Genomic DNA, 20,848 nt, shown 5'->3' with positions numbered 1-20,848 from the left:
ATGATTCAAAACTTCTATTCTCTTCCGGTTCTCTAATAAAGGGTGTAGAATTGACGAAAGAACTGGAAAGAAACTCACAGTCCATCTTTTCAAGCACCAAGTATCTTGTTTTACTAAATTATATATGCTTGCAGGGCAACTATTGTACCTTGCACATGGCATGAAATGCATAATAATAATAATGTTATCACACCGATTTGCAGTCGCGTGACAACTTGCTGGCGACATCTAGTGCGTAGTTTTTGAACTTTAATATTTTATTAAGCGTTTTGAGACAATTAAATTTTCATCATTTGACTTTCGCTAGTAAGATCTTCGTCTATTCGTTTTATAAAAATACGTTGAACAAACGATATAAGTTAAGGAAATTTAATAATAAGCCTCTTTATTCATGAACATTTTTTATTAACAATGTATAAGCGGTGTAAAATTCCATATACAAATACCAAACCAACACAAGAGAATAAATACCTAATGACACAAAACTAACCTCTAATTTTTTTGTAAAGTTTCAAAATATCTAGTCCTACAATAAAACGACATTTCATAATATCACGACCAAGCATGGTCACCCCATAATAACAAAATAATTAAAAACAGTACTCTAAGCATGAAATTACGGCCAAACAAATAGTGGAGGTAATAAAAATAGTAAGGATACAATTTTGTATGGAAAACCTAAGCAGCGCCCTGTGGTCGTAATTGGAACTAAAGGAAGAATGAAAAGTACATTGTTCGGATAATATTAGTATAATAAACTATTCCAAATGTAAGAAAAACCCATGCGTGAGCTTTCGAAAACTGGCGTTATGGTAATGACATATACATACTTCACAAAACTTTCGTAAAGTTCGTGCTAAAGTTGGACAATGTGGAGTGGAAATAGTGGTAATATTATAGTGGACTTCGCCACTTTTTGGGGAGTACTCATTAGAACCTAAGGGAAAGATTCGGATCCACATTCTTATTCGTATCTCAAGTCACAATCTCTCGTCTTGAGCACTATCAAATATCAAACTTCATACAAAAATGGAATACTAACTGAAAGTAGATTTAAGTTTGATTGACGTTCTAGAATACGGGCCTCAGAGTCGAAACTGTCTTCCACGTGTCATCTACTTGTAAGGTTTTGAATCTTAAGGTGTAAACGCCTTGACCTTATGGGGATGTTTTTCTAAACCGCTCAACTGCCTCCGATTTAAATTTTCATAAAATTTGAAATTTCAACGCTATCTATGACTAATACTCCAATTCTGTGTCAAACTAACAATATCAGGTATATTTATGTTAACATATCGTCGCGTAGTTCTCATACGTCCACTCGCTACGCTGTCAAACACCCATTTAGAGTTAATTTCCCCCTCCTCCTGGCCTATTGTGACGTCACAGTCGCCATCTTGGATAATTGCTCCGCATAAGAGCAAAAGTTCAGTTATAGCGGGTTTATGAGGGGCATTACTTTGTATTTTCACTTTGAAGCTGTTAAAAATATCGTACGCGTATTCCGAACGCATACGGCCAAGAGCTGCGCGTTCCACTCGTGCTTTCTGAAAATCATATAAAATATATATCATTTTAATTGGAAGTTAATATTTTACACCACGCCGATTTCCTTAATAAAAAAAAAAACAATCTCAATGGATTTTTGCTGCAACGATACAAGCTTTTTTGAATATTTTCAGTGAAACAATTCTGGGACTTATCAATTGTGTCCATATAAATCAAAATATTTTACCGTAGAAATCTTCAGTAAATGCGGCACTTCATACCCATAGTGGGGCAACCATTGCCCCTCCTTAGCGCTGTCAATAGCCCACTGGGTACCCAATACCCGACACCCTCTAATCGCTCCAAGTAAAGCGTTAACTGTCCTGGGTTTGGTACACTCCTGATTTATATGACTTCTGTTTTGTTCCTGACATGAGCCAAATATAATGTGCGTCGTTTTGTATGTTACTTTGGATTTGATCTTGCAATCTAATGACTTCAATGCTTTGAATACTTCGCTCCGTTCAGATTTAGACATTCCTGTTAATACCTGAAAATAAAAAAAAACTTCTTTTTGCCACATCCATTCAAAAGCTTTCCCCTCACACTTTGAAACCAATTTTTGACAAAGACAAGTAATAGTAATTGTAATAGCAAGCATTAAAATAAATAAATAACCATTAGCGATTTTTTTATTCTGCTTTTAAAAAATATTGAATTAACATATATGTACAATAAAAAGTAAATTAGCTTAATGGCTCTCATAAAAGTTCTTAGTCACTTTCTATCAAATTATCTTTACGCTGTGATCGAAGTAGATGAGTTTCGTTCTAATGGTGCAATTAAATTGATTTATCTTGTTTTGATATGTAGTGACTGGCGAGTGAGAAACATCGATTTATGTAAATTCTATAAGTTTAAGTTAATATAAAAAAACGTGTGTGTACTTATGTACACGCGTTAGAAGTTATACTTCTTTGGCATACCAAGATAAAAATATTTTATTTTTTTTATCTTTCGCCTTATTCTACGTTTGTAAACGAACTAACCATAGAAAAAAAGTATTGAATACATAGAAAGTTTTATTATAACGCTAAGCTAACTTCAGGATGTCGGTTTTTTGTGGCGGTGTGCGCGCGCATTGTAAAAATGTTCTCACATAACTTTTCCCTAACGCGCCAAAGGAAGTATAACTTCAAAAGTATTACTAAACTGTGTAAACCAAAGACAATCACCAGAGGTTATGTCATATATCTAAAAAAAATCAAGACAGTTTACGAATATGTGCCTTTACTTACAATTCTTGGTACAATTTTCTTGCGTTGTGTTCCTACAATTGGTCCGTTTCTTGGTGTCTTTTTTATTGGTGTTTTTATTAATTTCCTGGCAATTCTTTCGGCTTGTATAAACTCCTGTCTCTGTCGGTGTGTTAAATGTTTTTTTGGTCGAACTGGAGTCGGTGTTTCCCTATCATCTGAATAATAAGTAAACGTAACAATTATAAATTCATCAATTTTTTTTTATAAAATACGTAAGATTGTGTTTCGATTTTGACGCTAGGAGATTTTTTTTTTAATAATAGATGGAAATCCGCATCTGAAATGGTTATACACTTTGCGACGAATGTATAGGGAGTGGAGTAAATTTTGTAAAAACAATTAAATGCAACTTAACAAAAAAAAGCTAGTTCTTTATAAGTAGTTCAAAGATACACGTGGCTCACTGTTTAAAGCACTTCTTAGAAACCTAAATAGAGATAAATCTCTACAATTAGATACTGGGTTAGACTTCAGAAGAAAAATTATCTTGGCCCAAAAATCGATAAAGATGCATTAAAAAATCTTTTTTTTTAAATTAGAAGTGGATTGAATTGGCCCAATGGCGGTTTTATTTTTTGAGGCTTATTTACCATTTAAATCGGCGATAACATCTTCTTTATATGCGAACAGCTTTCGTCTAGTCTTAGTCGGGCGTATTGGGGTCTGAGGTAGACCGCGAGGCCTTGTCTTTACCCGATCTGTTGAAACAATAGTACCGTCAAAGCAAAATACTGAAAAGTTTTTAAAAATGTGCATTGTAAAATACACTTTAAGTCACTACGCGTAAGGTTCAAATAGTACGAGATCCGGCTGCAGTATTAGTGCATTCATCGGTTAGTTGCTAAAAAACAAATTTTTATGTATATTTTATTAGGAGAATATATGTACCAAGTTGCCTATCAAATTTAGCCGCTAGTATTTTTAATTAATTTATGGGAAAAAATTTTGTTCACTTGTTTTTTAAATAAAATATCGTCTACATCGCGGCAATTTACATAAAGATTTAAAAAAGATCACGGTTGCAGTTGCGCACCTGGCCGCACCTCTTCGCAGCCAGGTGTAAACAGGAATGATTTCGATACATTTATAAATTATATATCAAATTGAAGGTAGTTTTTTTCTGTATTCGACGTACACTGTAGGCCAATACTGCTTACCCAATATAAAACTAATACATTTCCCAGAGTTTTGCTTGACCATTCACAAACACTATAGTCTCATAGTGTCCTTGATATATGATATCAACAACTCATTTCAAATATGTATCTATAATTGATCTACATTTGCCTATGTCGTCAAATGATGTAGTAATTATTAGAATATAAAAATTGAATTAATTATACAGGTAAAGGAACGAAAACCAAATGTGATTACATATATATTTTTATTTATATTATGTAGAAAATGGGCAGGAGGCTCATCTGATGTTAAGTGATACCACCGCCGCAAATGCGAGCCCTCTGGCAATGTACGCATTTGCGTTGCCGGCCTTATTTTGTCCATACCATGTTGACTTATAATCTTATGTACGATAAGTTAGTGAACTCATTTCCCAATTTTTACATTTCAATAAAATGAAACAATATGACAATAAATTAGTAATCTTGTTTCCATTATTAAATTTTTAATAAAATGTAAAAACAAGATTTTCTTACTTGGGGAATTTTTATTTGGTGAATTGTTTGAATTTGTCGACTGGTTCAATGTTTTATCATTCGACTGGTTGTGAGATTCATCAGTAGACTTGTTGTGTGACTTTCTCTCGGAGCTGTCTGTTTCACTAGAGATGCGAAGTCTAGGAGCATTTTCTTCATCACTTTCTCGGCTGTCAGAGAGGAAATCGATAAGTGGAATGTTTTCGTGTTCTGCTTTTTTCTGAAAAGTATTTTGAGAAGTTTTGCTTAATCGTAAATAAGCTTAATTATGGATAATTTCTTTTTGATTTTCAACCCTGTAATTGGGCATTTGGTGGCCTAGTGGAACTTCTTGTTGATAAGATCTCAATGAAAAGAAATTTACCAGTAAAATACGTAATGTAGCTGGTGAAGGTAAATCGGAGGGTCTGCTTGGTGCAGGGAATATCCTCTCTGGCTGTCTTTTTGCTGCTGACGCACATGCTTCTACCCATAAAGGTGAAACTAGGTGACAGGCGAGTGCCCGTGCCTTAGAACGTATTTTACGACAGCCACCTAGAAAATATGACATTACACACATTAGGAGAATTACTAGCCAAAGACTGCTAAGTGTGTGTGTGAAGTATAATATAATTTGATAAACTTTTACAAGTAGTTATTTACCAAACATTAAACAAAACTGTAAAATTAAAAAAATTATTCAAATTCAATTTAGATAAAAGAAATCGATTGACTTACAAACAAGCTATCAAATGTTATCAGTAACCATTTTTTAATATTGAAATTTGGAGAGAATAATAAAGAAGTCAATGAGTGATCAGATATGTATGTGATATAAATAAACAACAACTTAAGTGTTGAATTTTAATAGCATGTAATTTTGTGTGTGTGGTTTCGAGTATTACACATTCAAATAAAACAAAAAGGTTTATCTTTTCAATCTTGTTATGTAAAATATTTTTTCTTTAATAAACATAAAATCTAAAATTTTAAAGAGTATTAAGTACCAGGCACAAAATATCTTCCCTATTTCATAAGCAAAATATAAAAACTAAATTTTTACTGTTCTAACCATGTGTCCATATTAAATGTGTAACTAGAGGACTCCATGCAGGAACAACACTTGCTCCAAGTGCCATCAGTGCTGCCCGAAGTCCCAAGGCACGAGACTCCGCCCCAACATCCACAAGTGCTACCACTCCTCTGAGAACTTCACATACTCCCACTCCTCTGAGAGCTTCACATACTCCCACTTGTTCAGGCTTAAACATAGTTTATACATAATTTGTTAGTATCCACAAATTCAACTAGTGTATCAGTATAATTTATATCAGTAAGATAACCTATGTATAGACTAGATAGTAAGATATACACTATAATACATATTATATTCTTTGCACATTATGTACCAGCCCTAGTAATTTATGTAGGATATAACTATAACATATTAAATATGTAGGTTATATACAACTCCTTTAATGGATTGAAAATATTTTACAGTAGTTAATCAGAAACAAACATGTTGTCAGGTAAATAATGCAATAAAGTGATTTTTAAATCCATTAAAGAGTTTTTCATAAGTATACTTGTTTAAGCAAAAGACAATATAGAGTCCTGTGTATAATATAAACATGCTTACTTGTTTAATTTCTTTGGATTGTGTTTTATATGGTTTAGTATTGCATTGTTTCTTTTTCAACACATTTATGTTTTCTTGCTTGTCAGTAACAATTCCTTTTAGCACAGACCATTCTTCTTTGAGTCTCTTTCTTTCAGCAATAGCTGAGCGTCTCTGTAACAGAGGTACAGGAGAAAATAAAATAAATTTATGAATATTAGATCCTTATCACAAAGTATATACTTAGTTTCTCAAATAATAAGAAAAGTCCAAAATTAATTCATTATAACAATGTCGATTATAATAAATTTTAATAGTCTGATTTACTTATATTTAAAAGTTGTTTGAAAGGTTCAATATGATTTTGTTACATATTTGTAGTTTTGAAACTAGATTTGTAATTAAGGTGTAAGTTTGTTTAAAAGTGGAAAATGTATAATTATACTAACTAATCGATTGATAATTAACTTACTAGGCCAGCAGCACTCCTGTTATTTTCTTTATTCATATTGGTAGGTGTAAAATATCAAAATAGAAAAACTTTAAAGCTGGACAAACATTGAACATTTTGTTTTTGAACAAGTTCAAACAAGAACTTAACACAGGGTATATGTTTACTATGTCTTACAGACTACAGTTTTAGGAATTACTTAGACATATTGACATTTGACATATCATCATCGGGTGTAACCGTAAGACTACAATAGGAAAGTATTTCTTCTCGATGCCCTAATGGGACTAAAAACTTCTTAAATATGAATTTATTATATTTATATTATTTCCTTAGCTCAACGATCTGAATCCAGTCTTGTTCTGCGAGGGACTGGATATTAACAACTGGCAGCACCTAAACTGTTCCATATACATACCGAATACAAGTGAGCTTATAAGTTTTTTAAGTTCCCGAGTATTACAATAGTAATAAAAAACGATTAATTAAATACAACTACAAACATAATCAATATTTTTATTACTCTTCAACCGCCTTAACTTTTACAACTTATTTCACAAATTACGATGTTGTCTGAACTTCAAAAAGATTTTTTAACGTTATTCCCTCTCTTAATGGTTCAATAGCCAAACCTAAATAGGGACTATAAACAGGCTGAGCATCAGATTCCTCCTTGTGTAGGGCTAACTGTGACGCTAAGTAAAGAGTTGGTCCCATTTCACCGCGCGGTTCTCCAATTTCTTCTAATTCCTCGATATCATCACTTGTCGGCATTGGATCCTAGAATCATCGACATTGTTATTACTGATAGAAAAACATTATTACGTTAAAAAATGATCAACTTTTACATCTTGATTCCAATTCGTTTCGACACCAAAAATAGGCTTTTCTGTGTACGCCTGATGCAACATTTGTAGTTCCGAAAGAAGAGAACTTAGTCTTTCTTGTGGATCTGCGCGAAATCCAAGCACGTAACCTCCAGATGTAGGTCGGACATGAACTACCAAAGCATTGCCGAACTTTGAATCTCTGATGGAAATCTAAAACGAAATATAATTAATCTTAAAGTTTCAGTTACGTAGTAAATTAGATATTATCACATATTTACACTTTAATGTGTAACTAGAATTCCAAGCCAAAAACTTTTTATAGTGATTTTAACTTTTTTATGTTTTCTTAAACGTTATAAATTAAATCATTGACTAACGAAATGTACATATTACTACACACTACACAGTAATGTTTATACGAATTTTGTCTTTTTATTGCAAGGTAGGTCAGGTACCTACGTAACATCCGGACGCCTACCAATTTTTTTTTTGTATTATTTACTTCAGAAATATCGAGGGCGCACAGATTTTTATTCTTACCAGTATTTAGAATAATGGTAGAATCCTTCTTACTATCGATTCAATAAGATTATTCTTAATGTTTGAGTCACATTAAAAGCAAAAATTGTTATAGAAATCTTACGCTTTCGATGGTGATATATGGTAATGAAACATTAAAAGCCTCATTAATGTCCGCATACCATACAATTCTTACGTTACTGATAATCATTGTACCCAAATTGCCCGACTCACTGGATAGATTCCATAATCCTGTTTCTTTCAAACATATCTAAAACATATTATAGGGTTAAATTATTTGAATAGTGTTGTTTTAATAATATATTTTTTTCTCAGCCATAAATAAAGTCTGAATATTCTATAAATTTTATCTGTGATATCTGCGATTATCTGTGATAAAATTTCGTTCACATTTCTTTGAGTGGCATCTGGCATAACAATCGACATTGTATATAAGCACAATTGTTTTGGATTGCAAATTATTACAAAAAAGAAATTTTAAGAATTAATTAATAAAATGATATTATAAATACCTGTTCAAGTGGTAATACGTGTAGTTGTTTGTTCTGTATAATAGCGCCTCGCAGTCTTAGGTCACGATACAGTCTTGATCCAGCGTAGGCCCTAAGACATGAAATGTTTTTATCCGTTCACTATTTTTGTTTATCTAAATTGATTTGCACTCAATAAAAACCAATCATATTTGCTGACCGTGCGCAGACAGCATTTGTGTTTTTGTAAGGATGTGTCAGTAGGAATATCAAAAATGATGTATTTATTAGAAATGTACAAATTAATCCAAGGAATAAGCTTAGTGATAGCCTAAAGAATTCAGAAGTAAGAAAATATACAGAGGGTAAAATGAAACAAAAGTCAATGCGAACCGTTTGATTGGAATTAGTCAACGGCATCTTCAGTGCATCACACTTTGACACGTAAAATAATATTAAGTCCATTTGTCCAATCACAATTAAAGAAATTTGACATTTCATCTTTTGTCTATGGGTTTACATTTTCAATTCAGGGATTTTGTCTAACGCATGTTACCTACACCCTGTCACATTATTTCGTAATAACTTTCAGATATAACTTACTTATACACTGCTGTAACTGTTGTGTAATGTCGTATACAGTTTGGCGAAAGGTTGGTAAAAACAAATTCGTATTTATTGTTTCTATACGCTGCTAAGCAGTAGAACGCTTGTGTAGAACCTCGTAAACCGGAGCTAATTGTTTTGCTGCTTGTCGAAATAACGCAGTTGTACCCGATCGCTGGAAAAAGTTTCATCTTTTTTTAATTTTGTATCATAGACAGATTATGGTTTTTTTTCACTTAAGAGATTTATTGCTAGAAAAAGTAGCCGAAGCTAAGATTAGCTTTAAAACATCAATTGTTATATGGTAGGACAATGAATATTAATGCACTTGAAATAATTGTTTATATATTTTTAAATAATTGCACCTGTCAAGCCTTCGCATCATATACACCAATGGACTTTGGTCTTTTATTCGACGAAACATCGTAAAAAAAGCAGTAGATATGTCTAATCTAAAAATTGACGGCGCGTATCATGTATAGAAGGCTGATCACCTACTTGTCTCTTAAGTAAAATATTTTTTTGTAATAATCGGTATAAAATAAACTCAACATAGGCTAGGTATGCAATATATTTTTATTCATACAAAACTACCTCGATATTTTTTGTTTTCCGCAAACGTCTAGGCTGGATTTTTATACTAGCTGATCCGACAATCTATTATTTCTAGGAAACATTTTTTTAGTTCAATAAAAATAACTATCTACAATAATAAAAATAGGAGTTGATTATAGAGGGGTGAAAATTAGGGGTTGTATGTATTTTTGTATGCTGTATCATAAAAAAATAAAAACAAAAAAAAAATCTAAAAAATAAAAACAAAATTTTTGGGGTGGACACCCCACTCGGGGTTTCAAAGATAGATAGTAGCCGATTCTCAGACTTACTGAATATGCATAAAAATTTCATAAGAATCGGTCAAGCTGTTTTGGAGGAGTCCCATACTCCTCCGAAACAGCAAACGAACATTGTGACACGATAATTTTATACATATAGAGATAGTAGTACGGTGGCTCATTTTGTCAAATTATTACCGCCTTGATAAGTCCTTACATTTGTGTTTAGGCCTAGAGTAACTATATTTCTCCTATGTGAATAATTAATCTTGTAGTAGAAACAATTACATGACTCGTGAAATTAGTTAAATCCCTTCGCTATTCCTTAGGGTTAATCGTAGGAGCTGAGTAATAATTTACTAGCAATATCGAAAATTTCGCTTTGAAAGCTTAAGATTAATTATTATCATGTGTACATTAACATATTATTTAGGATTTTTTGAGTCGGGCTTATTTAACGCAAAGCGCGTCACCTGTACTAAGGTCAATTCTCTGCTAAATAAAAATTATTTATAGTAGGAAAACAACAACTGGGTGACGGACCTTTACACTCTCTTTCACACATGAATGTATTATTAAATACAATACGGAAGTCTTTCTACGATATTAGTTTGTTATAACTTTATGTGTTGAAAACTAATGAAAGATATAAGCATCAAGTCAATCTATTTGTGATTAATATTATAATTAAAATAAACCTTAATTTATCTTATATATATATATAAGAACTATTAATTCTAGCTATTATTGTTAACCTAACTTACATAGATTGATCCTGGGGGAAGAGAGTGAATGCCAAATAACCCTTAAGTTAGTGACCACCATCCGCCCTTTGACACCGGCGTTTCCTTTAGTATCTTCAATAGGTTCTATTCTATCAAATATTTTCTCCCCTGAACGAAGTTTTAAGTATCTAAAAATTCATATTATTAAATTATTTTAAATATTTATATTTCTACGTCAGTAAAATATACTTATCATGTTCTGTGACGGTTCAAGATCACGTGGTCAGCCTAAAACGTTAGGCTATAGTTTAACCCCTTTATTCATAAACATACAGTACTCCAAAATTAATAATGCGCATACAGATCTTCGCCAGACCGCCGTGACCGCCCGATTGTTTTAGATTGTGTACACATGATATTGACTCTTATTTCTTTCGTACAAGGTGCAAAATGTAAGTGTATTGTTTAGGGCCCTTACGATGAAATGATTCGGAATACGATCACTGGCGAAGATCTGTATGCGCATTATTCATTTTGGAGTACTGTACTTTGATTATTAAATAGCTAAAAAACACACATGTAAAGAACAAAAGACTTTAAAGCTCTCGTAACATATGAAAGACAAAACAGACAATACAATTTTCTAACTTTTTATAAGCTTATAATCCCAAAAGTATATCAAGTCTAGAGTAGTGCAGAAATTTATTAAATGTACTTTTATTCAAACTATACCCGATGTTTCTAAAGAACACATTCGTTGACGTTTTGGAGTAACAAAAATTTCAACACGTCATTCACATATTACAATAATATCTTATATCTATGTCTAGAAAATAAACAAGTAAATTCTTACTCAAAAGGTAAATCGAAGAGTACCTCCCTATCCTCCCACACAATTCCCTTTCCTTTTTTATTCTTTGGCATTTTCACAAAATTGCGGCTAAAGGTTATGAAATAGGTTCAATATATTAGTTTATATACGGGTTGCCATGGAGACGTTTTTCACACGTGGAGTTTGTAGCTTTGTCGACGTAACAACTGAATTCCAATAAACGAAAACTGATGACTAGTCGTACTGACTTCGTATACGTTAATACGATACTGTCTTTTATCTAATATATAAAATTCTCGTGTCACAATGTTCGTTCCAATACTCCTCCGAAACGGCTCGACCGATTCTTATAATTTTTTTATTGCATATTCAGTAAGTCTAAGAATCAGCTAAGTGATAAGGGGTGTCACTACAATTTTTTTTTTCGATTCTTTTTTTGTTTTTATTTTTTTATTGTATCATAAAAAAATAAAAACAAAAAAAGAATCATACAAACAAAAATACATACAACCCCTAATTTTTACCCCTCTACGATCAACCCCTATTTTTATTATAGTAGATAGTTATTTTAATGGAACTAAAAAAAAAATCCTAGAAATAATATACATGGCAAAACAAACGTTTGCCGGGTCAGCTAGTTCTAATTATATTATTGGAACTTTGTACCTACAGCAAACAAACAAGTAAAATCAGATGGGAAAATTGGTATTTCAATAGCAAACTTATTACAAGAACAAAGTTTGATCTTTATTTCATGATCAAATGATTAGATTTCAAGATTTTCTTAATTCTCTTTCACTTAATTGAATGTTTATTTGTAAATTAAACTAACACGAATATTTCACAAATATTGTATTTCTTAATATAATGGATTAATAAATATAAATTTGGAGATTGTAAATTGCTCTATCTTAATAAAATCTTTGGGTAAATCTGTTGTGACCCTTGAGCACGTCAAAGATTGTAAAATCTGAGACCGTAGTTGAAAACAACTTTAAAGGGTAAAAGCCTGATCAAAATATTATCAGATTTGTCAACTGAGTGTCCCAGAGACGTCTGTAAGGATTTAATTTTACCCGAATTGATGGTAATTGTTTTGACAACTGGTAACTTCTTTGTACAGATTAATTAATGAAAGTGGGGATTTGCCCTTTGACGTTTTATGAGCACTTTTGATCAAAGAAATTTGATTGGGTAGCTTCGGACATGGTTATTAATAGAGGACATTAATTATTAACGAAATTTTTAGTATGTATTGGCTCCCAATACATTTACATTAAAATTACACTAAAAATCTTTTATTTTTATTTTAAACATAGGGCAACAATTTGGTGTGTATAACCCTCAGTTCTGTATAGATCGTTTTGTCACCCTAAGTAATTTTATATATTCTAAAATTTGAAAAGTCAACGTCTAGGTTAGTGGCTATTTCCTTTCTTGTGAACTAGTGGTTGCCTGAAAGAGATCGTTCGAAAGCGATAAGGCCGCAAGTTGCCCTCCTTTTTATTAAATTATCTCAATTGTATAATATTTCTGTATCCAACGAAGTAATAAATAAGTAATAAATAAATAAATAAACTTTTTTACTGTTTGTGATCGACGATCCTTGTTAGGAAATCTGTAGTTTCCATTTCCTTTCGGTTCGTTTAAGTTAATAACCAGCAAAAGGATAATCCCATACAGGAAAAAATATAGTGACGCTACAACCAGATTCTTGGTTAGATTTCTGTATATGTTATTTTTATGTTAAATATTTATGTTTCGGTTATCCGGAAGAAACTGCTTTTAGCAGTAATTACATCCTTTGTCTTCATTTTTATTTTCCTTCTGTTTTGTGTTATTGTGATGTAAATAATGTGTTATTATTATGTTACTTAAGTCTTTTGTGCTTTTCACGCTTTGAATATTTGGGTCTGGGGCATGCTGGTTTCAAATGCGCAATTTGAGCGAGAGTCAAATGCGTACATAGAGAGAGAAATGATGTACAGCCGTGGTTTGAACGAAAAGGATTGAGTAGCTGAAGCCACTTTTTTCTTTTTATTATATATTTCCCGCAAACAGTAGTGGGAAATATTTTATTATTTCCCGCTACTGTTTGCGGGGTTACTCCCCCAGTTTGCGGGACTCCTTACTGTGCATACCCACTAAAACCCCACGGCGCCACCAGCGAGGCAGGACAAGGCAACAGGGTAGCCTTATCCGCAACCACACGCAGCTGTAGCCACTAGGCCAACACACACGTGGTTAAAATTATATTACAACAGCTGTGCAGCTGCAACCGCAGGCCCGTCTAATCCTCGCCACCTAAAGAGTGCCCAAGCGGGGAAGCAGGGGTCCATGCGTTCAAAAGAAGGGATGGTGATCCATCCCTGCTAGCACTGGACCCGATCTCCCCTAGCTATTCCTAAAAGCGTATGGCCCGATCTGTGTAGGATACTTGCTGTGTCAAGTATCTTCACAAATCAACAATGGGCGGGGAGAGGCGGACACAACCGCCGCATCGCATGTCGGGAAGCGGATACTCTGCTGTTACCGCATCCCGCCTAAGGCGATTGTTGGTGGCGCCTTGGGGTTTTAGTGGGTATTCACATTCGCGAGCCCCACATAACCCTCCCGCACTAAGCATTTCAGTCGCACCACGGTAGGGTATGCGCAATGCATTTCCCCAAGTAAAAAAAAAAAAAAAGCTGTGCAGCTGGATAAGCATGAAGATTAAAGAATTTTATTCACTGGCAACGTAATTACTCCTACCAAACTCTTAACCTCAAGTGTACATTTAAAATGTAGGAGTAATAGGTTGACTTTACGAGTACCGTTATGTTGCGTAATCATGATAAACCCGGACCGTAAAAACGTTTTTGCATAAACGTATATTAATATTACTACGGTATAACTTTTAATGCTACACTTGTGTGTACTTAGACATAGAGACGTTAAACTCGTGAAATCTTTTAAATATCTTTATATGCATTGTTACAATACATATTTTGAAACATTTTATTATTGACTACTTTTAAAAGCTGTTTCTTTCTCACTTTATTTATAATAGTTAGAGTAGTTGATATATTTCGATAATACTACACAGGGCTAATATTACATGGATAACTTAATTCGAAATTCCCCTAAGGTCGTTTAATGAAATTCGTTCTTGCGCAGTTCTTTAACTTTTTTAAGGTTGCAAATACAATGAGGAAGATAGTAAAATGTATCTCTTAATTACATAATTGGTTTGTTATTAATAAAAACAACTATATATTAAAAAACTCTAGGATAGAAGTATTGGACGAAATTGAAAACGACATCACTTGTCTGCAGTGTGTTGCTCAAGCACTTCTTGAACTAGGGAAGGAAAATCAAGTTAAAATCAGGCAGAGACTATCAAATCACAATTTTTAAGAACACTAAACCAAGGGAAGTCACTATTAAGAGAGTAGATTATTTACCTGACTCAGGGACCTAAAAGGCAACCTCGCGAAGATTCCAGTTTTGCTTCTCAAATGCCATGGCACAGATTAGAGCGTGTTCGAGCGGGAAATGAATTGGAGCGAAAGCTTCACATTTAGCTGCAAGAAATCGAACAGTACTATGAGCTCATCAGAAACTAGTACTCAATAAATTTAAAATTTGTCTGTTTTCATATAATAATAATATTTTTTATGAAATAAAATAACGTGATAAAACAATTTTTATAATTAATTCCTACTATTATACTTGTATAATGATGATTCTATCTTTGCAAATAAAGTTGTTTTTATTACTTTTTTCTAATCCCTGGTTAAATTATTCACATTTCAAGGTGCAGTTTGTTAAGCTAATTAAAAGTATGCAAAATCAAATGACGTCACATCCGGTTTCCAGGATTAATTAGGTACTTAATCTTATCTAAAAAGAAATAAAAATATTGTTAAAAAAACACTTTTTAACCGGATTGAAGTTATATAAATTTACAATTATTTTACATAATTTTAATTTTTTTCCGACGTTTCGCGTGCTTTACGGCGTGCATGGTCACGGTGATTGAAGACAAAAGTTGTTGAATGTCAAAAACTATCACAGCTGTAGAAAAAGTTGTATTATCTGTATTTATTTCCCCGGAGTTGATATCGACTAAAAGATGGAGGGTTTTGGCAGAAATGACTCACGGTGTCCTCTATTTTCGCGGAGTGTTTATCTTGAGATTTTAATTTGATTTTTAGAGATTCAAAATATTGTTTTTAATTAAACTAAGATGAAAAAGTTAGTGAATTGTGGGTACTATGTGAGTTGTTTAAAGAATTTGGACCGATACTTTTAAAGCTATAATTAGCATAGCATTTGAAATTTTCGTTCTTGAATAACAATCGAAATAATTAAAATTTCAAGACAATGCGCACAACACATAAGGCACGTCTGATTGCCTCTCGAATGTCTAACAACCATGCTAACTCTACTGCCTCTAATTAAAGGTTCAGCTTACACTGAAATGGATTTGAATACGCAAATTCGAGGATATTCCTTTATAGACAATTATCTCGTCTACTGTATTCGTAGAAAAAATCTACAGTGATCACAAACTCAAACAATGAATTTTCTTTCAGATTAGTCGATTACGTAATAATTATATACGTTATTATTTTAACCTTTTACCTTTTAGCTGCCTGCATTTGGAGACATCTAACCATCTAGCTAAAGTATGCACTAAGAACCTTTTAGCGTTCAACTTTGCTTTTATTACCAAGTGGTTTAGCATAGAAGTGTCGGATCCAAGTCAGTGATTAATTTAGATTCTAGTTCATACATGAAAGCGAAGTTTAAGGAATTATTTACTCAACATACATAAACATATTAATACTGCATATTTTTATACGAATTAAATTAAATTATAAAGCCAAATAGTGCGGACTTTCTTATTTGTTACTTGTACTTGATTTGTTTAAGTAGATTATAAAAGTTGCGTCTACGTCTAAAGATGAGTTTATCGTACTATCTATTTAGAAGGAAGAATAAATAGTATAGGGAAAAAGCATATACATTAATTATTCAAAATGTTCGCGCCGATTATCAAGATTTCTGGAGCAAAAATTTACTACTTTAACGTGTTTTAACGATTGGAGAATAAGAGTAGGTAGTAAATTTTTTACTTCCGTTTCTTTACCCACGCGATAATTCTTTGATATTAGATAGTCTCGCAATTGTCTGTGGGTTTTTTTAAACAAAACAACACGGTAGTAGAAAATTGTTTAAATTCTTGAGTTGTGAATTTTTGTTATACATCCGATGACTAGAAAAAACACAGTTGTCTGAAAATGGCTCAAGTGAACACAGTCCCCATATTCTAAGATAGTCCGGCAGGCTCTCAGCATAAGTGCGCTTAACCGTTTACGAGCGAACAAACATTAAAGGCTGATTTACACGTATTAAGTTGCCAAGTCTTAACTAAATTTTAACTAAATTTCAAGTGACTTAATTTTAAGTAACCGTTTACACGTAAAAATACTAAATAATTAGTTAAACTCATTTATTCGCTCAAGATGGACGACCACAGAACAAAATATTATAGGATTTTCTCTTCCTGATTGGGGATTTACTGTATTGTATGCTCCAATACATGATTGTGAAGGTTCTGGGGACTCAACGTAATACGTATTTGAAGAAGGCGAAGGAGTAAAACGGCTACTATTATTCATTGGGGAAGGGGTTCTACTACTGTTCATTAATTGTTGTATACGCATATCGGACAAATAGTTTTGGATATGTTTTTGAGCTTCCAGCGCCGAAAGCAAAAGCATAGCTTTGCAATGACTCCGCCAGCTTATGCTTTTCACTTAAATTTAACTAAATTTTGCCTGTCCAAACGTGTCAAGTGATTAGCCACGCCCACCAACTTAACCGAAAAATAGACAAAATTCTATTCTACCTTGTTTAGTTGCAACTAAATTTTAACTTGCAACTTCTTACTAAATTCACTGTTTACACGGGTTAAGTTACTTAAAATTAAGTTAATATTTAGTAAATTTTTAGTCAACTTAATACGTGTAAATCGGCCATAAGCGTCCAATTATTTGTTTCACATCCATTCACTTGACTTTCTATATTACATGTAGTTTTCCTAATGTCTTTTATCCATTTTGTAGTAATTGTGTACATTTTCTCTTAATGATAAATTCGTTCATATCCTTCCTATTTGTAAATAATCTGAATTATTTTTCTACATTTGATTGAGGTAACGCTAAAAATATTCATATCATAATAACATTTGTTAATTTTTATCCACCCTCAGAAAATTAAAATTAAATAAAGCCGGTATTGCGATTTGCAACTCGCATTATTTTTATATTCATATTGTCTATGAGTTTAAAAATATGATCTTTCTCTTTAAGATGGGAACTGACCAAAGTTACGAGGTGTAATGTAGCATTCGCATCGAGCGTGTTACGCATCGAGCATGTTACGCTGTGTTCTAAAATCGGCGTAACATGCTTGTCCAAACTCTGTGTCCACTTTCGCCGCCAGTGTTCACGAGATGTGATATTGATAATGTTGATATTTTTCATTCTATTTAATTATTGTTTCATCCAAATTAAGAAGAAGAAAAAATGTTACTGGACATAAAACTTATTTAAAAACACAGGAATATGAGGTGGTTTGTTATTGATTGCAATATTAAAAACAAATGATTACTGGACAGTATAAAAACTTTGTACGCAGGTCTCGATTTTGAAGAACTGTTGAATTTAATTGGACCAAAAGTACTTAAAGACACAATTTATAGAAAATCATAATAATGATCACTCGCGACGTGCGACGCTTAATTACTGAACCGCGTAACAGTCAAAGGATTCGCCAAAAAACCGACAGCCGGGTGGAGCACTCAAAGCGAGCAACGAGCGGCTCGTTGCTCGCTGGTTTCCCCGTAACACGACGTACTGACTGCACGTATGCTCGCTGTGTAACATTACATTACATGTTACATTACACCTCGTAACGTTGGTCAGTTCCCACCTTAAAGCATGTATAAATAAAAATAGATTTAATCAATTTTTGGCGCGCTATATAATATGTCACTTCCGAACTACGGTCCAGGGATCAAGAAAAGCGCGGGCCATATCTTTACAAGGCCGTAAACTCACGTGTACGCTGAATGTGATGTTTAGCGCTAAGCTAGTAGTATTCCTTTATTTAAATAAATTAAGCAACATAAGATAAATGTCGAAATTCAACTAGTTTAACTTGAACTTCGCCACAATAGAGGAAGGCCCAAACGAAGGGGTGAATGGAAATTTCTTTAATACTTTTAATTGAGTAATTTCACGCATCTGTCGTCAGCCGGAGTTAACTGAAACTCGATTATGGACTTTATTAAATGAAATTAAAATCTCCCTTTGAATTTTCTTAACGGCATCTGAATAGCCTCAATTATAAACATAAGGCATGTTTTCGTGCTTTATTTACTTGTTTTTTTTATGTATTTGAATATAATATAGTATCTAATACCTCTACCGGAATCTCATTGCTTAAAGAGATTTTCATATGGCAATGTCAAGTGTCATCTGTCACAGCAAAGTACGAGATCTGTCAAACGGTGCAGGATTAAGTGATTATCTTGTTGAAATTTGTTGTTTTTATGAAAATGTCGAAAAAGACACTTCAATCTCAAGCAAGAAATATTAAATTATAGTAAAATTAATTTATCGTAATATAAAGGAAGAAGGTGTAAATCAAACTCAATCTTTGCGCGTGGTAGAGTTGACCGGTAAGTTGGACTGAGTAGTTTTGATACTTTTAGTTAAGTTTATATTTTTCTTCGGTACTTAATTGTGACTTCCTTATAGGGGGTTCCAGTACTACTATACGGCGAATCGTAGCTGAGGGCACATTGAATGATGGAGTGTCTTCCACGCCTTGTAAAAAGAACAACATTCTTCACACCAATAACTAATATACTTCATGTTTATTACTACTAAAGACCTAAATAAAAATTTAACAGTATCAAGATCATTTAATCCAATTTTCTTAGTATTGCCCACAACAATTTTTTATTTCCCTATTTGCCATGAGATTCCGATAGAATTATACTTACTATACATATTGATGCGTTTTATGAGTTAAGTCTTGAAGCCAGATAGATATGGATTAAAATTTTTAGATATGTACGTATTAGTATATATATTTTAAGAAAAGTTTTGCGTGCTGACTACATCAGCTAATGTCATTTTTGATGGGGACGATCATTGGCGCGCATAAGACATCGCCTGATGTCATTTTGATGGACTATTGTGTGCTGACTAACTCAATTGCCTTTTTTATCCATTCGGGTGCCTGAACGCGACGGACGTGTCATAGATAATCTTCTGATTTGTTTTCTAAATAAATACCTGATCGTCAAGAATATTTATTTTACATACGACCTGAGATAATAATTAAATAAGTTCAGAGATGAAATCGTCGAACAATCATGGATTTTAATTATTAAGCAATGTTTCGGTCAATCGCGCTTTAATCACGATGGAATCTTGAATTTCTTACGACTTAATTGTATTAAACTTATATCGAAATAAAACATATTAATTTTATTATAGCTTTTATTGTTTCTTTCAATATCACGGTTAACCGTATAATTAATTAGTTTTGATAATTCAAAGTAATACAATTATTTTGAATTTATAATTAGAAAACATTTGTCGTTTCCCATTACAGCACAGTGACGGGTTGACTCACTGTTTAACTGTTGAATGCCGGAAAACAACTCAATGCAAAAGTTTACACACGATTGCTACCAAAATGAGTTCTGTTTAGTTTTTCAATTGAAACTTTCCTTTGTAAGGAATGTCTATTGAATTGGTTTTGCAGTTTCCTACATTTGTTGTTGAGCCAATTTATATAAAGCACCTGTAATTTGAATAGTATTACAAGGGCAGTGATAGTGTTGGTTTAGAGTGATGTTCAGCCTTGAAGTGCATTTGAATTTTAGAAGAAATGGATTCTTTTATTTTAGTGTGATGAAAAAAACACAGAAGGATCACGTGGTCGTTCACCAACCAGATGGACCGATCAAGTGAAGGACTCATCGTACTCAAAACTGTACACTGTCATAAGAGATGCACTGGACCGAAACCGGTGGAAACAGATAGTCCGCTCCAGACGCTTTCTTGCTGACCAACGTCGCTCAGACATGAGCTGTCGATTAAGAAAGAGGAAGGAAAATCGCCATTAGAACTCCATAAGTAATATGCGCTATGTTACGTAGAAGTTGAATAACCGTGGTCTATTAGATGTCGCGAGCTTCTCTTTATCGACAAAATAAGGTGTTTATAACTGCTGTTCTGATACAATCTAAGTTGAGTAGTATTGCATTTAATCATTGTGTTCGAGCATTCGTTATAGGGCTCATACATCTCAGCACCGCTATATTGTATCTTAATATTATAAATATAAATGGCTGATTTAATCTTAATAAGGTCCAAAGTAGGTATGCAAAGCGCATGTCACGTGACACATACCAGTTAAATAATTTAGAATC

At 33.0% G+C, this 20,848-nt stretch overlaps 2 protein-coding genes across 2 annotated transcripts; both read right to left on the bottom strand.

The window, feature by feature from the left end:
* Window positions 1-384: 384 nt before the first annotated feature.
* On the bottom strand, window positions 385-6,686 carry LOC125053979 (microcephalin-like). Its single transcript, XM_047655621.1, has 9 exons — window positions 6,532-6,686; window positions 6,081-6,233; window positions 5,514-5,703; window positions 4,827-4,996; window positions 4,463-4,682; window positions 3,398-3,505; window positions 2,787-2,962; window positions 1,736-2,038; window positions 385-1,547 (listed from the first exon to the last, which is right to left on the bottom strand). The coding sequence occupies exons 1-9, from the start codon at window positions 6,565-6,567 to the stop codon at window positions 1,230-1,232; spliced, it is 1,674 nt and encodes a 557-aa protein (XP_047511577.1). The 5' UTR covers window positions 6,568-6,686; the 3' UTR covers window positions 385-1,229.
* A 324-nt stretch (window positions 6,687-7,010) lies between these two features.
* Window positions 7,011-11,532, bottom strand: LOC125053978 (Bardet-Biedl syndrome 5 protein homolog). Its single transcript, XM_047655620.1, has 7 exons — window positions 11,371-11,532; window positions 10,557-10,705; window positions 8,954-9,131; window positions 8,393-8,483; window positions 7,984-8,130; window positions 7,359-7,550; window positions 7,011-7,290 (listed from the first exon to the last, which is right to left on the bottom strand). Exons 1-7 carry the CDS (start codon window positions 11,439-11,441, stop codon window positions 7,072-7,074), a joined length of 1,047 nt encoding a protein of 348 aa, XP_047511576.1. The 5' UTR covers window positions 11,442-11,532; the 3' UTR covers window positions 7,011-7,071.
* Window positions 11,533-20,848: the final 9,316 nt, after the last annotated feature.

Source organism: Pieris napi, chromosome 11 (assembly GCF_905475465.1).
Source record: "Pieris napi chromosome 11, ilPieNapi1.2, whole genome shotgun sequence".
Taxonomy (NCBI): Eukaryota; Metazoa; Arthropoda; class Insecta; order Lepidoptera; family Pieridae; genus Pieris; species Pieris napi.
The sequence above is the reverse complement of the archived record's forward strand: the minus strand, read 5'-3'. Positions and strand labels throughout refer to the sequence as shown.

Bases quoted from the DNA above. Each gene is read 5' to 3' on its own strand.
- LOC125053978 (XM_047655620.1), bottom strand. From the start codon at position 11,441: ATGCCAAAGAATAAAAAAGGAAAGGGAATTGTGTGGGAGGATAGGGAG. The intron at 7,551-7,983 runs GTAAGATTTCTA...ATTTCGTTTTAG, and splicing joins CATATATCACCATCGAAAGC to ATTTCCATCAGAGATTCAAA. The intron at 7,291-7,358 runs GTAAAAGTTGAT...CGATGATTCTAG, and splicing joins AAACGAATTGGAATCAAGAT to GATCCAATGCCGACAAGTGA.
- LOC125053979 (XM_047655621.1), bottom strand. From the start codon at position 6,567: ATGAATAAAGAAAATAACAGGAGTGCTGCTGGCCTA. The intron at 3,506-4,462 runs GTAAGAAAATCT...TTGTTTCAACAG, and splicing joins ACCAAATAAAAATTCCCCAA to ATCGGGTAAAGACAAGGCCT. The intron at 2,963-3,397 runs GTAAATAAGCCT...CTTATTATTCAG, and splicing joins TGTTATCGCCGATTTAAATG to ATGATAGGGAAACACCGACT.